Source organism: Asterias rubens, chromosome 10, assembly GCF_902459465.1.
Source record: "Asterias rubens chromosome 10, eAstRub1.3, whole genome shotgun sequence".
NCBI classification, from domain to species: Eukaryota; Metazoa; Echinodermata; class Asteroidea; order Forcipulatida; family Asteriidae; genus Asterias; species Asterias rubens.
Genome location: NC_047071.1, coordinates 3898364 through 3915227, shown reverse-complemented (window position 1 = coordinate 3915227; position 16864 = coordinate 3898364). Strand labels below are relative to the sequence as shown.

The window sequence follows — 16864 nt, the reverse complement described above, 5'->3', positions numbered from 1 at the left end:
GTGACAAAACTAAAACGGACAAAACTTTAGCTTGATTACAATGGTCTTTGTGGTGCTTAGGCTTGAGTGCATTTTGTGTTGGAGCTTTGTCGACTTAAGTTGCCAATGGTAAGGAAGAAAGGGTATGAGTGCAGTCAGCTAAAGTCGCCTATGGTCAGGAAAGGAATAAGTGTATGCACAACGCTTGTGCATTAATGCGAAGTGTCTGATGGTCAAATCCAACAAGTAACCATGACTTTGAAGAATCCACTCACTGTCAGCTACACTACCTCGCTGCCTCAGCCGCCAGCCTGAATAATGAGACAAGAGGGTACAGCTGCCTCTTGAGAAGCTGTCGCAAATCTGGACAGAGACTTAACAGGTGTACTTTCTTCCTTGTTCTTATACCATGTTTTTTGGGTTTTTTTTCATGTTGTCACGCTTAACCATGGACTCCCAAGATGGTAAAGAAGCATTCATATCACTGTTCCCCGGTTCTGTGATATTTACTCGTGCAACTTTCCTCGGTCTTTATAACAAAAATTAAAAAAAAAGTTATATGTGAGAGTTGGCAGGGGCGTAACGGTTGAAGTTGAACAACTTTGACTGGGTGTGCCGCAGGGTTAGGAGGTGTCGTATAGTCATGGTGGGGTGGCTGGTCTGAGGCTTGACAAGGCTCTGCAGTATCTACATGTATGTCTCTGTACTTACATGGAGGTAGGATCAGTGTCTTTTGGCCTTGATCTCTCTGCCAACATTGTCTGGTTGCGTGAAGAAGAAAATGCTTATTCTCACACAAACAGAGAAGGCCACACTGTAGCTGTTAATTCTTTATACAGGTTTGGTTCCATGCAGTTGCATCCAACATTGTCGGTAGTGGATTTCACGAAATGACGAGTAACTCGCCCTAACTTAGGATGGTTTCAATGCGTACACACGTCTATGGTAGGGAACTTAACTTGTCCTAAGTTCTAAGATTAATCCTAAATAAGGTCGTGTTTGGTGAAAACCACTGCTGATTGCATGTTGAAAGAGGTCCTTATTCTCCCTAAATTCGAGAAAATGCCAAAGTACACTTGGGAGCATTCCTTCTTCGCATTTGGTTCCACGCTAAGTACACAAGATACAGAGATGGCAGCAACAGAAGAAAGTCTACTGAATTAGTCCGAGTCCCCACCCTCCTCCCACCTGCCGTAAACCCTCTTTTCATTATTAATGAACAGACAATCAAACGAATCTCCTCACAACTTGACCTCAGATTACACCTAGATGGGTGGGCCTACAATTTCTTGTCGCAACTATTCAAGTCCAACGAACGAACTGTTGACCTTTCATAGGAGAAAGGGGTAACCTGGTCAACCTCTGACAACGCCTAACGCAAACAAATATGGCTGTACTAAAATACATCTCCCATTTCTGTGTCGCTTTGAAAGAGTAGGAAGTCGAGTTACAAAAACAATAGTAGACTGCCCCACAACGCCCAAATAATTCCAACGGGTGAAAGTGACCTTTCTTTAGATTGTTCCCGTTTGATATCACGCTGTGTCAGAGGACATCTTCATGAGGAATCATAGTCATTTTGTCAATGTACATCTATACGTTATGCGCAAGTGGAAGATTTTGTTCAATTCATTTCATGTTTGGTTAGTGAACTACGTGTATAAGTACATGCAGCTATATTAAAATGCTTGACACAGCTCAAAGTCTTAACCCAAGCAACCCATCAAAATGGCGTCTATCGGAACTACCTGTTATTCTCTTTCAGGGATGAGATTTGATGAATGAGAAAATTCCAAATAATCTTTTTTGCATGTCTGGGTTCCCCCTTAGTCTAGACCCAAGAACCTCCCAGGAAATGTACAGACACTGTTGTGCATCCCCATAAATACAAAACTACAATTTAGGACACAACTTTGCAAAACTTATCCTGACTTATCCTTTTATCAAGAATATTTGAAGTCTCAAAAAAGTTTTGTAAGAAAATCCTGAAATCAGACAATTCCTGAGAAATCCCATATCTGCTTACAATGTTTGTTTTGACGTTTGTATATGATTTAGACATCATTTAGGCGTAGAATACAACAAAGAGTCAAAAACCAAGCATTAAATCAAAAAAAATAATAATCCCTACATTGCATGAAAAAACTATGAATGGGGATAAAACTGAGACTCCACGGACAAAGAAAACACAGAGCCTCTCACGTCAAACTCGCTGAAGATCAAAATTCAGCCAAGTCAGGATTTGAACCGAGGAAAGTCTCTCAAACTCGGGGAGGTTGAAATCTATTTAGGAAGTTAGTGTGGCCGAGAGGCAAAGTAATTCAGGATGTCTAGAGCCTTATCCTTAGCTTCCATCGAGGAGGGGGGGGGGGAGGGTAGGGCAACCGTTATTGTGCTGAATAGTCTTTTGGAATAGTCCTGGAATAAAAGTTGCGGTCAGTCAAACCAATGCTAGTGTTCATTATATACATCATATAAAAATGTCCTGCGAAACGTACATTTAGATAGGAGTTCAAACACACTTGCTAGTATTGGAAGTTAGGTTGGGTTCCTTAAGAAAATGTTGGTGCTAAATGTATACATGTATGCTTAACTTCTGGTTAGTGGTTAGGGAGGGTAGGCCACCCTTGTTGAGCTGGGTAGTGTTGGGGAATAGTCCTAGGATAAAAGTTAAGGTCATTCAAACCAATGCTGTTTTATTTTTATTTTTATTAAACACGTCATTTCAAAATGGCCTGCGAAACTTACATTAAGACAGGTGCTCAAACAGACTTTCAAAGCTAGCATTGGAAGTTTTGTTGGGTCTCATAGAAAAAAATGTGTGCTAAATGTATGTATGCTTTACATACGTTTGGATATATTGCCTAGAGGCCTTGCAGGTAAGGACAAAGATCAAGTGAGTTCACTAAGTCCCCAATTCCACCAGTCCTCAAAAAGTCCTGAAAATCCAATCCCCGTCTGCAAACACTACAGGTGGATTGATTCAGAGATGCCAACATTTGCATCTTGCAATCAGGGAAATTGTGTCTAATATTAGAGGGAGATATTTACATTTACAATGTACATTACACATAATATGCAAAGTGTTTCCATAATGAGGGATATGTTCAAACTTGCTCATCGGAACACATGGACAGATTGGTTTATTTCCTGGAAACTTTCAAGGGGAGTTTGCAGCTCTGCTGATTAAATTAATGTCCTACAACACACCATGAGGCGATGAAGCAAACTAATCAGCAATCAACAGCTATTAGACCGAGACCCATCAGGGCAAGCTTTATGCAGTCCTGCCCTAACCAGGACTGGATCATTACAAGACGGCACCAACACACATGGTGCATAGACTGGAAGAGCCCAAGCGCTGTGCAATACCTTGGCTAAGTGCCAACGGTTCAATGTTCCAGCCTTTAACTACCGTGCCCTACAACTCAACACATGGCTTAACTAATGAGAGGAAATACAGGTCTTCCTGTTCCATTAAAGTTTGTAGTAACAGCGTTGAAGATGGTGACTGGCAAAACATACAACTCAACTATTGCTCTCTCTCTCTCAAGAAACGTGTGTATGTTGTGGTACATGAAGTGGGTCACACACACACACAGAAACTATCACCATGGAAGTTAAATTGTTTGATAACGTTTGGCTTGATGCAAAGGTTGTAGGTCTAAGTCTTCCAGAGTCACATATTTTTCACAGTTGTTCCATTTGCTGTTCCATATATGACGGTAAAGAATGTCAACACTTTAAGAACGTAAAAACTTGGCCAACAAAGCTGATTTTTGTAAGGCAGTCTCCTAACAAAGGTTACCAATGCAGAAAAACATCTATGGTTAGTAATAACCTTAAGGGTGACAATATGTATGAAACTCTCTTGGCGAAGTTGTCCCCCTGAGAAGGAGCGTTGAGGTCTTGACGTTTCCAACAGTATACTCTGCTCATCGTCATATCTCCTGAAGTAGAGTAAACTGATCAAAGCAGTTCTTTTCAGAGCCATAACTTCTCCCTAGAGTTTTGTACATGGTTAGTTCACTACTCAGTCTTTTTTTATGATCCACACCATGCAAAGCTCCAAAAATAACTCCAACTGCAGAGGTATGAGCCAGATTCATACTTCCTGCGAATGCAAAATGCGAATGCAATACAAATGCTGACGTCACAAATTAACAACAAACAATTCGCAGCAGTTGAGTCGTGCTCTACTCTCTTGCAAGTATCACAGCGAAAACATAGTTGTGACGCCAACTTCACATCAAATTCGCATCGCATTTTCCATTTGCAGGAAGTACGAACCGGGCTTTAAACATATGGACAGTAGCAGTCTTGATGCAATTAAGAACAACCCGACTTGTCTGTAATCTATATTCAAAATCTCCACCACAAAAAGACTTGTAAAGGTCAAAGTTATATAAATGCAAGACAGTGTTTATGTTAAGTTCCCAGACTTCCTTTATGGACAGCGCAGTGCTTGCAGGTTGTAATCAGGTTCCACAGACAAGGAAAAAGTGTTGGTTCTGAGTAGGACTGTTTTCAATCAGCAGACTCTACTTTAGAAGAAATGAAGACGAGCAGAGGATACTGCTTAAAACATGTGAACAATTACAAGTCTTAAACCTCACGTTAAATCAGTGTAAAATGTCACTGTGTGCCATTTAGATACCCTTTAAGCGCAATTTTATCAACATCCCAAAATGTTTGATGGCGTCACATTTCAAATATATGGTCTTTGCATAGAAAAATGTTGTAATTCCTGAATGTTGATGGTATTCAATCACATGACATTGGATTTGACTTTTTTACTAGTACAACAAAATTCCTCTTTGGATTGTACCGACCAATTTTTTTTTATGTTCAATGACGCCTTGTTACTATTTCGCTACGAAAGAGTTTTGGATCAAATGACATTTGACAATTTATCCTAAGATGACTCCATCCAGTGATAATTGAGGGCAGGCCTGATACTTCACGAAGGCAACTAAGGCGATTGCCTCTATGCCCCCAGGTCATTGCCTTGGTGCCCTTGAAATGCTGTAGAAAGTTACAAATTCCTTAAAGGGTGCCCTGTACAAAGGAGAACATGCCTAGATGCCGTTGCCCATTTAAAAAAGAAAAGTATATATACCTCTCTTAATATTCATGCATGATGTCATAATTCTTACCCAAAATGAGGCTATAGGCGCAAGCCCGCCACCACATGCATAAATATTAAGAGAGGCATAATACAGGCCAGTGTGAGCATCACAAACTGAATTAGATTTTGGAGCCCCTTTATTAAATTGATTAACTAAGATCTGAGTAACAGGTGACTAAGACTTCACAGATTCAACTCCTTATAATTACTTACCTGAACATCAATGAGAGAAGACGTCCATAGCAAGACAAAATATAATCCAATATATCCATTAGGGTAGCCAGAAGTAAAATGGCCAACTTTGAGCTCTCCCAACTGAATCAACGACTCCGTGCATTCAACATCGCCAATCTGACTCTATTTATAAACAGGCCAGACCACTGGAGGAAGTACTTTAACATTCAAAGGAGAAACGCGGTCTCCAGATATAAACCCTAGATACAGTCCTGTTTGTGCATACGTCTTAAGCCGCTGCTGACACTGCAAGAGTGCAAGGAGTAGATGGTGGACACTAAGAAAGCCACGACGGTTTCGGAATCACGGCTCAACATCTGCGTGCCACACGTAAAACATAACATATCCTCTTTCAACTCAACACTTGAAGGCAATAGTTCTAGAAGTTTCCAGTGGTTGTCAGTGATGCCCAAACAATGTCTTCCAAGTTGGTCCAATCTTAGATTTTGTGAGAAATACCTTGAGACAGAGTTTACTGGCGAGTTTGCGTCACCCCGTCACAACAACAGACTATCGACTTTTACACTGGCTCCTTTACACTGGGTGAACGTAGTGACACATTACACAGGAATCAGACACTGAGAAGTGACTAGGGGGAAGCTTTGCCATGTTAAGATGCTCAGACATGGATCGTGGTGGTCGCGAGATCAGGGGTGGGGGGGGGGGTCCGAATAGAAACAGTGAATCATTCGCCATCTATTACTACCTGTAAGACTTTCTGGGTCTCAGTCATAATTGACTGGAACGGACCGCACTGGCTCATGCCAAAGTGTTCATAGACTTGACTGAGTCCACACACTTTCTCTGCCAAGTTGCTGTTGGGAATTGGCTAACCACAAAGACTTCCACATACCTCCCACAATTACAGATGTAGAAACGAGACATTTTACCTTTTTGGTCTTCCCTAAACTCCAACTAATCCTAGAAGATAAACACATACAATGTAATTGCCTTGTCACCTAGGATGGGCACTGAAACACAGGTACTTCAGGGGCTGCAGGGCGCACCAGCCTCGTTTCCCATAAGAGCAATCCATCCAGTCATGCAAAAGGTTAAAGATCCGAATTTTAACTAAGGCAAGGACATGAGCAAGTCTACTTTCTATAAATGCATTGCCTCATGCTACAGGTTGCATCCGACGGATCCAGCTGGTACAATCAGATGTCTGCAGAATAAGAAGTCTGTACTTTTACGGCTGTCTTGGCTTTTGGATTGTGCACATAATGGGCAAGGGCACATCTACCCATAACTCACAAATGAACGGTAGCTCAAAAACCTTTGTAACTACTGTCAAAGGGAGAGGGTACAACTTTCCAGAACTCACAAACCTTTAGGACTAATGCATCTTCGCCAAAACTCACAAAGGAGCAGTTGGTGAAAACCTTAATAAGTAATGCATATTTGCAAAAAATTTACAACACTATTGTTACGTTTGCTTGTTAGATAATATTATTCCAGGAAAAGCTATGATTACTTTTGTTGTTGCAATAAGAAGTCTTTACTTCTGCAGCTGTCTTGGCTTTCGGATTGCTGCATCTTTGCCAAAACTTACAAGTCTAGTCTAACAATTTGTTTGCGTTTGCTTATAGAGTTATCTTGTTCCAAGAAAAATGATGACACCTGAGAAACACAAGAGCTCAATGTGTAAAGGGAACAAGGTAAAGGATCAAAAAGGGAGGAATGGGTATTCAAAACCTACTCATGATTCTCAGAACTACATTGTACAATTCTACTTCCGTACCTTTGCAAGGACTAATCTAGGCGACACAAGACAAAACTAAAAAATGCACCATCATTTTGTTTTGCCCAAAGATTGCCATTTAAAATTAAAGTTTCAATTGCCAGCACAGAGTCTCCGCTGGGATTTCTGTCTGAGTCGGTCGGTGCTGGGTCATTGTTTACCACGGAAATCTACAAGTCATGAAGTCACTGATATACATCAATTGACACTTACTGAGATGACGTCAGGTGAGCTCTGGCGCACTGCTGCACCTCGGCCGTCGATGGGCGATGACGTGGCACTCGGACCTGGGGGGGGGGAAAAAAAAAATGCATGATTCGTAAGAAAGTATGAACACAGGAGAGAATTACAATTACAATAAAAATCTAACTGCCACATACTAGATGTCATCTTACCATACAAAGAAATTGTTTATGTGGATGTCAACACCTTCATAGTACACCATGACACTTGGTGGGGAAGGAGGTAATGTGGAAAGTGACTCCTCGGGGAATTCACATCGTCAGTTTAAGTGGATTGTAAATGTCAATGACTTGTTCTCTCCCTGAGCATACATTTTTACAAAAATATATACCTAAATGTTAATTGCTTTCTGGAATGAATTTGACATCCAATATTTAAAAGTAGGGCAGATATTGCAAGGGAAGGATCTGATGAGCCGGGGACGGAGTTTGTTTTAATGGATTTTTTACGTCAGGAAGTTTTGATTAGTCATACACTCTTTCATCACACATTGTTCCACTGACTGGCTGATGAGTCTCAGTGAATATCATAACACTGTAGGGGATGGGTATAAAGCAGGCAAAGTTTTTAACAGAATAACAGGGCCCAATGTCATGGATCTGCTGACGTGTAAGCAAAGAATCACTGCTTTCGGAAGCAAGGAATTCGGCACTTATACGTTGAGTGTATTTCACTAGTAAGCAGAGAATTTTTAGTTATTGTTGCTTAGCAGACAATGTTAAGCAAAATTTTCTTTGAAACTGGGCCCTCGAGTATACACTTAGACCAAAATTACAAACTGATTTTAATGAAAGTAAAAACCTAAAGAAGAATTTACAGGATAATCAAACCAGGTCTTATGCAATGGGTTTCGGGTGACCTTATTTGTCCAACCTGGAAATGCCAAATTAATACTTTGATAAGACGTATAATCGCAGAATAAAGCTAATCTCAGAGAAACACTTCCTGTTCCTTCTCCTCTGGGTTTGTACCTGTTCCTTCAAGGTAAAACTGCTTCCCTCCTTAAACTGTGTTTGACATGAGCCAGCGCAAGGTGTACACGGTGGCACGACTGAGAAGGTTAAGACAAGAGGGAGGGGGGCTTTTTAGGAAAGGGCTACCCTCCCAGAGAGGAAAGTGAAAAATTAAAACTATTGAGGTACTTCGACTCAATTCTCTTTTTCAGTCTTATTTTTATTTTTATTTTTTTTAATTAGCTTAAAGGTAGGATGTATAATTGGTTTTTATAGTAATAATTTTTACTCCAATCCACTTTTTGTTTTTTTGTTGTTTCTTCACATGCAAGTTCACACCAAACTACATGTAGGCTAAACACCTACGTGCAGCACCTACGTGTATGATAACTTTTTTTTTTTTTTTTTTTTTTTTTTTTTTTAATTAGCTTAAAGGTAGGATGTATAATTGGTTTTTATAGTAATAATTTTTACTCCAATCCACTTTTTGTTTTTTTGTTGTTTCTTCACATATGATAACTTTTTTGGAAACCTTCCCAGAAGGGGAACTCTTTAAATATTAGAGGAAGCCTCCATGACATCACTCAATGCGATTAGCGTTGAGCTCTTGCAAGGAAGGAATTAATTTAGATGTGGAATTACAGAATGAGGCCAGTCGCCGTTTAGGGACACACTTCCACGGGAAACAGAAGCCCAAAGAAAAAGAAGGAAAAAAACCCAGTAGCTACGAGTTGAAACTTATTTTTTTATTAGAGTTTGGGAAAGTACTGAGTATACACACACCGATGTATGTTGGTAAACCCAAACTTAATACTCTTTACCCACGATGCACATTTCGATCTATTAAAATCCTTGCAACTCCTGCTGCTGAAATATCGCCTCTACCGGGCCATCTCATTGGTCTAGTTGGTAAGACACTACATGTGTACTCTATAATTTCAAAGGTCATGGGTTCGAATCCCACCCAAGTGATATGCCAGTGATTTGTTTTCACACAGCTTGGGTAAGTACTAAGTATATAGTGCTAACACACATCGATGTATAAGGGTAAAACCAAAAATGAATATTCTTTATTCTGATGCAAATTTCCATCTATGAACACCAAAAAACTTGTCGCTTTCTTAAAGAATGAATGGCTCAATTATATTACATTATATTAAATAAAAAAAATTAAAAAAAATAATAATAATAATAATAATAATAATAATAATTTTTTTTTATTTTATAAATTACACTGCTTTATGGAAAGCCCAATGACCAGGGCACTTATGTAAACAGCATTAAGAAGTCTTTCTGAAATGCACTGATATTAAAGGCACCATGAAAGCAGGCCCATGAAACACTATCGTCAAACATACCTCTGTCTGGTGAGCCCTCTAAATAGCTTCGGGATGTCTTCGGGGTTAACAATTCCTTAGCGTCGTGGAACTCCTGCTCGCTTCCTCTATCCAGATTACCCATGCTCTTACTGCAAGAAATCAAAGCCAGGTGGAGGGGTTTTAAGAACTAGCGGTTGCATTTTGAATTTGGTTTTGCAATCCGTGGACGGCCAGAGGGCCAAATTACATGTGATAAGTACAAGGATTTACCTAAACATATCGTCGGCTTAGCGAGTGTAAGGTCATTAATCAGAATTAATCCACAATGATCATGAGGGCATTAAAGACGTTAAATGAAAATTCTGTTTAATATTTGTTTTTCTTTTCTAATTAACAAATAAAATAATCTACCCATAAACAAAATTTCTCTGAAAAAGATTTGGTTTATGTGGAAATTACACAAATTTCGTCTTAATCTTCTTTATGACAAATGCAGTATCTTGCCTGACGGGAAAAGTTGGGGGTTACATGATCTATAATTTACGTCGCAAGACTGAAATCATTGTTCCGCCCTTCTGTTGCCATTTTTATCATCAACATCAAAGGCAGATGCTGAGAGCAGGCTGGCTCAGAGATGAAATTTATTGTTGTCATGCTAAGAGAAAAGGATTATTTACAATCACAGGAAATAAACTTCTTTTTTCTTTGATCAACTCTAAATCACAAAATGAAAAAATAAACCACAAGCTTGGAGGTTCGGGAAGATTTAATGCTCACCTTCTTGCCGATAAGCTAAGAGGCAATGATACATCTTCAGTCGGACTTATAACCTCATCTGTTGGATCTGGACCCCAGCTGTTTCGACGACCTCTAGACAGATGCCCTGGCTCCTGGAGACTGTTCACAGAATCGCTCGGTGAACTGCAAAAGGAGAAGAGGTGGAACAGCAAAAGCATTAAGAACCAATTTTTTATTAATAAGCTGTTATTATTGTAAAAATACTGCTGTTTAATCTCCAAAGTAATTGACCCTTCCCATGAGATATGTAAATTGTACATTTAGGTTGTCAAGATGAGAGAACATCGCGCTGTTTTATACGCGGCTAATTAATGCGAGATAAAGACGCGCTTGTGCGTCTGCTTAGTACACGAATGTGCATGAATGAAATTAGCATATTTCATGGGTAGGGTCTATTCTTACATCTATCAAATATATCATTAGCTAGGAAAAATAATTGCACCGCTCGGAACCTCGTGAATATTGTTATATTTTGGTTGGTTACCTGTTTCTACTCAGCAAAATTGTTCTATACCATTAATCATATTTGTGGGGGGGGGGGAATATAACGGGGTTCAGAAGCACTAAATATCTTTACCTGCTTTGCTCTTGCCTTGATGTAGCCGTTAGACCAGATGGGGTCACGCCCTCTGACCTATTGACCTCTGCACTCACATCATCAACGAGAATTCTCACGGCTTTGTTCGACTCCTCAAAAATAGGCTCCTCTGGAAACGAGACGTCATCTTCGGCAAAGGGTTCCGTCGAGACGGAGTTCTCCGTGGGAAATGGAGCATCGGTGATGTCTGCCTCGGGGAAGGATGTGTCTTCTTCCTCAAGGAGGAGGGGGTCTGGTGAGAGGATGCTCAGATCGGGCTCTGTCGACTCATCCTCCTCCTCAACGCTGCTTTGGTGGTAGTTGGTTGCTGCTCGACCCCTCATTGGAATGTCTGTAGGGAAAAAGATGAGGAAATAGAATTAGCTATTGCAAACTACTTACCCGCCACAAGGACCTATGGAATAATTGCAAACAAATAGTTAATGGCCTGCAGCCGATTTCACGAAACTTAACGCAACTGCGTAAGTCCACTTGCGCACATTTATGGAGCAACCATAAACGTTGCGAAAGTGGACTTAGTTGAAATCGGCTGCTGATGTTTTGAGCCAAGCAGAGTCTTTCTCGAAGGCGGAAGATGTAAGATAAATCACTTCATCTTGAATCTTGAGAATACAAATTTGTCCAGGCATACTTGAAGACCATCAGAGCATACTGATCGAAACCTTGAGTTATTAAACACCGATTTTTTTTTTTCAGAACCAACACTACTCGAAAGAAAGTTTCACATGGTGTTACAGCTAACCTTACCTAATAATACACTTCCACCATGCAAAGTTGCAAATCCTAACTGGACATATGTGTACTTGTCTAAGAACGTTTAAGCTAGTTAAATTTTCTAGGTTGAATGTTTTCAAAATAAAGTGTGGAGTTTTTTATCAATACAGACCTCATCAAAGCCATCTATGTGAACAGTTGAGGTTCCCTTCCAAACTCAACTCAATTAAAACAGGTACCCGCCCCTTTCCCACACCGGCGCAAGTATGAATTCAAGCAAAGACCTTGAACTTCGCTCTTGAAAGGGTAGTCATTTTCCCCTCTGGTTAAGGAGAACATCTTTGAGGAAAAAGTCAATTTGCAGTGGGTGCAAGAATTTAACAAATATTTAATTTCACCAAGCAAAACCTCAAGTGACTTTACTCTATTACATGCCTTCCCAACTTATTGTCAACGAATCAGTAGATTATACACAACTTTCACCATGTTCTGCACCAGCAAAAACTCATTTCACTTCTTAAAGGCATGATAAAATATAACCAAATGTAGATGTTACAAACTGCTTCCCAACCAAAAGGACCCATGGTATAAACACAAACACTATTTAATGGCCTGACGTTTTGACCCTAGCAGAGTCTTTCTCAAACATGTCAAAGGCTTTTTCGTGCTTAAAACTGTGTATGATTGCAGAGAGTTTAAGCAAAAAAAATAGCTTCCAATGACGGCTTGATTTGATAAAGTCGTACGCCTGGGTACATCCCAAAGTCAGAGTGTATGATTGGGTGTGATGCTCACATGGTTTATGATTTCTGTGGAATGTTAAAGGGGGAAGATGGTAAGAACATTTGAATATTTAAAGGGTCTATGTAACTTTTGTAGGACAAAAAACACAATGTCCACAGATTTACACTAAACTTACACAGTTTGAAGATAATGATAGTTGAAAGCTTCCCTGAAAATATTACGTGCCGAGGTGCTGTAGTTTTTGGGAAATGAGTAAAACAGTGTCATGAAAATAATTTTCGTCTCATAAGACAAAACTTATTTTAATCATTTACAAACGTAGTTTCGTGACATTTTCTTACTCATTTCTCAAAAACTACAGCACCTCAGTAAGTAATATTTCAAGGGAAGCTTTCCACTATCATTATCTTCAAACTGTGTACGTTTAATGTAAATCTATGGACATATTGAAAAAGTACCCAATGAAAAAGTACCCAAATCCTTTAAAGGAGAGGGACAACTGTTAAAGCATGAGTTGATTTCAAGAGAATCTTCACTAGACCATAGTTCTCTATGCTCAGAGCTTGCTCAAAGCTTCACTGGACCAGCAGTATTTTTTACAAGACCATTACAGTTTGGTATTTTTTTTTAAATATTATTTGCCCCTGGCACTCATTTTCAAATGATTCTTAATAGACTTCAATTGTGTGATGGTAATCTCAGTCAGTGAAACCAGGCAAGGATGAAATCATCATGCATGCAGAAATGGTTCTCAAAAGACGCTGGCAAAACCATCAGCAACACTAGGCTTAAAAGTGAGAACACATGCTTGACGTCAGTGGTGCAAGATGAAACTATTAGACAAGCTGATGCATTGAAACATATGGAAGACTGATGTCTTCACGTCATGACTCTGAAATAGCATCTTCAGGATGTCTTCAAATCATTGCATACGGACTTCCTTATGAAATGAATGCATTTACTTAAACATGTTAAGAACTTCCCTGCTCGGGATTGCAAGCACATTTAACAAATCGGATCATGGGAAATGAGTTGAATTGCAAACCACTGAATCAGAGTCACAGACAACAATTGAGTTTCTAGAATTTGTGTTACACTAAGCTGTGAATTAGTCATTTGACCACAGGTTGTTTTGTTTTAACAGAGCTTTACTTTTGTTAGCTGGATTGTGTGCCAATAATTGGCTGTATCTTCCGTCAATTTGTGAACATACCCTGAAAGCGGGTGGGTCCAAATTTGACCCAGTTGCAAGGCCTGAGTACAATCCTCTACTTGTGTTCAAGGTTCATCAAAAGACCAACCCAGATTGTTTCCAGCGACACTTTTTAACGATCCATCAAAGAGACTTTAAAGTCAATGGTCAGATCATCACGAACAGTAGACCATTAAGGTCAAGTTTTAGACTTTTCAAGCCATAAAGTTTTTAATAGAATGAATTGGTTTTTATAAACTGTGTAATGAATAAAATGACCTGCCGTAAAAAAAATGGAGAAGAAGGTAAGTTAATGGCCAGTGATTTCTAGCCAAGGGTTGGAAAGGTCAACATGTGTACCCATAATTGCGGCTGTGCACACAGGCAAAGACAAAGTCACTTAATTCAAACACAGCCGTACAATATGCACAAAGTATAAATAGCTCCCTCTTGTGGTAGGAAACAGCCAACAAATGCTAAATGAAACAGAGTGGCAGGTGATATAACATCCTGCATTACTGTAGCTACTGGCAACAAAATGTTATCACAGTAGAGGACACAAGTCCTTCGAAATGAAAGATAATGATTCTTGAATGCAGTGCAAATGAAATTTTGCGATGATATACGTATGTATGTGTTCATAGACATCTTGAACATTATCCCTTTCGGCTTTCCAAGGAGGAAAAACAACAAAGCTTTGAGGAAAGAAAACAAAAATGTAAGGCTCTATAAAAAAAAAAAAATAAAATAAAATAAAAAAGGATTCAACCCGTACATGACCACCAATGGACACGCATATGTATAAATGGGACTTGAGGTTTTAAAAAAGCAAAACATTTGTAGATCAGTTGATGAGATCTGTGAGTAAGCTGAGATCTGAGAGAAAAGATGAGAAAAGATGATGGCAATAACTGGCTCAGGAATAAGGTGCAAGAGAAACCTTTGTTGTGAGCCTTCATTTATGGCTGAACAGCGTTCCTGTGTAAAGAAGCTGTTGGTGAAATATGTGTAGTCTCGGCGAATAGACCTTTAGGTGATATCATGGCCCTATTTCATGGTATTGCTTACCGTAAGCAAAGAATCAGCACTTATGGAAGCAAGGAGATCCGCACTTACGTCTAGGGCATTTCACAGGTTGCTTGAGCGAGCACGTACTCCATTTAACTAGGCACTTCTCGCTTATACAGCTTGCGCAGAAATTCAGTGCTTGCACATCAAGTGATCCTAGTCGCAGAATAAGGCGGTTAGCAAAGCCATGAAAATGGGTCCTGGTTTCTCTTCCATAGAAATTAGTGTAACCAAACTGAGGCTGGAAGGGAAAATAGCCTGGCACCCCTTAGTGCAATGAGAATTATAACTGTTTATGCCATTTGGTATTCAGGGGACCTGACAATGGTTGCAACAGAGTGATGATGATCTTTTAAAGGAGCATTTTTATTCCTCATGGGAAGCAAAGTTTTTCGGCTGGTTTAGGGCTGGTTGAAATGAAGTGCAGCAATGAATTTGATTTTTTATTTTATTTTTAATTCATACCATTTTTTTCTGGAAACGGAGGAGGAGTCAACACAATTCCTAACCCAGAGAGAAGAAAAAAATCAATAAATCTTCATATTACACGGAAGGATCGTTTTAGCCAGTTGTACAAATATGGGAAGCGAACGATTTGGAAACCCTCATTTTGAATTACAAGCAAACTTAACTTTCTCAAGATTCTACTCATTCAAAACTGCAAATAACACTGTGTGGACATAGTGTCCACATATTCATAGTGTCCACATAGTGTTTCAAGTTCCTGCATTACGTGGCCCTCTTTTGCTCTCAGGTCCACACTTTGTATGTAGCGTCAACACATAAAATGCAAGAATGAACAGAAGCCAGAACTTAAGCGAGAATGGAATTATTTGATTAAATTCCACGTAGACTCCTCGTTCAACACTTAAGTATGCAGGACAAGGGTCTCTCATTCCTGATGCTCCACCCTGCATTCTAAAATGAGACGTTGATTAAATTGAACAGGACTTTCTCTAGCCACCAATCTACACTCGCTTGACCTGGATAAGCAATAAATGCCAACGGGAAAGTACAATACGTATATTTTGTTGTTATCCTTGGACAGTTTTATCACAATTTTACATCTCAAAATTGAGTTTGTAGGTAATTCAAATCCAATAGGTCAATCCCATAAAAAATCAATAGCAAAATATAAAGAAAAAAAATTAGCCCACTCTCTCTGAAAGTCGCTCTAAAAGCAAATTTAATGTGGCAGAAGTGGTACAGGCGTTTTTTGCAATAATATGAAAGCACTTTTCGCTTTCTTGCGTCCGAGTGTAACACACTTTCTTGAATTTTTCTCAAATATATGACAGTGTGTTGTTTGAGTAACTTATTTGCAAAAGAGAGCAATTTTATTTGTTTTATAAAGGTCAGGCAGAATTGGAGAGTTATTGACATTCATTTTTCAGCAGGTCTGATATTTACCCTCGAATTTAAGTAGCCAAATTTCTGTGGGTTTTAGGATATTTAACCTACATATGGTTCAGGCTTTGATAGGTTTTTTTTTTTCAGGCTATCCAAAAATGATTTTCTGAGGAGAAAACAAATTTGGAGGAGAACAAAACTACTAAAAATCATAAACCAGATTAAAACAAAAATAATATCATACCTGCTTAAGGTTTTAAAAAAAAAAAATTGTTTAAAAGAAGTGGGGTTTTTAAAAAGGTTAGCATTTTCAACAACAAAAATTTAATTAATCAAAACAGAATATTGTTAGGTCCACTTGTAATAGGAATTTCCCTACAATTTTTAGAGGTAGTTTTAATAAATTGGACATTAGACATTGAAAATGTCCATGCAAGACAGCTGCTTGCTGCAAATCAACTGAGCACAGTTTGATGTTTGCTTACCAAGTGTGAGTAACCGTATCCCAGTAAACAAAACAGAATATTGTTAGGTCCACTTGTAATAGGAATTTCCCTACAATTTTTAGAGGTAGTTTTAATGATAAATTGGACATTGAAAATGTCCATGCAAGACAGCTGCTTGCTGCAAATCAACTAAGCACAGCTCGATGTTTGCTTACCAAGTGTGAGTAACCATATCCCAGTAAATTTTTGCGCTTAAAACATAATCTCGTCCAAATCCCGATTGATGCCACCTCCAAATTCATTTTCAGTGTAAAGACCTCCACTGGCATTTCCACAATGTTTGTTACTCGTCCGACA

General features: G+C 39.2%; 1 protein-coding gene across 7 annotated transcripts in view; it reads right to left on the bottom strand.

Annotated features, from left to right (window-relative positions):
• The window catches only part of LOC117295265 (rho guanine nucleotide exchange factor 28-like), a 122740-nt gene that overhangs the window by 42404 nt on the left and 63472 nt on the right, over nt 1-16864 (bottom strand). For all 7 annotated transcript variants that reach the window (XM_033777815.1, XM_033777816.1, XM_033777817.1 and 4 more), the window contains exons 13-16: nt 10973-11324; nt 10375-10518; nt 9637-9746; nt 7296-7369 (exon numbers count right to left, since the gene is read on the bottom strand). In XM_033777815.1, coding sequence (XP_033633706.1) covers nt 7296-7369; nt 9637-9746; nt 10375-10518; nt 10973-11324 — 680 coding nt within the window. The remainder of the gene's footprint in view (nt 1-7295; nt 7370-9636; nt 9747-10374; nt 10519-10972; nt 11325-16864) is intronic.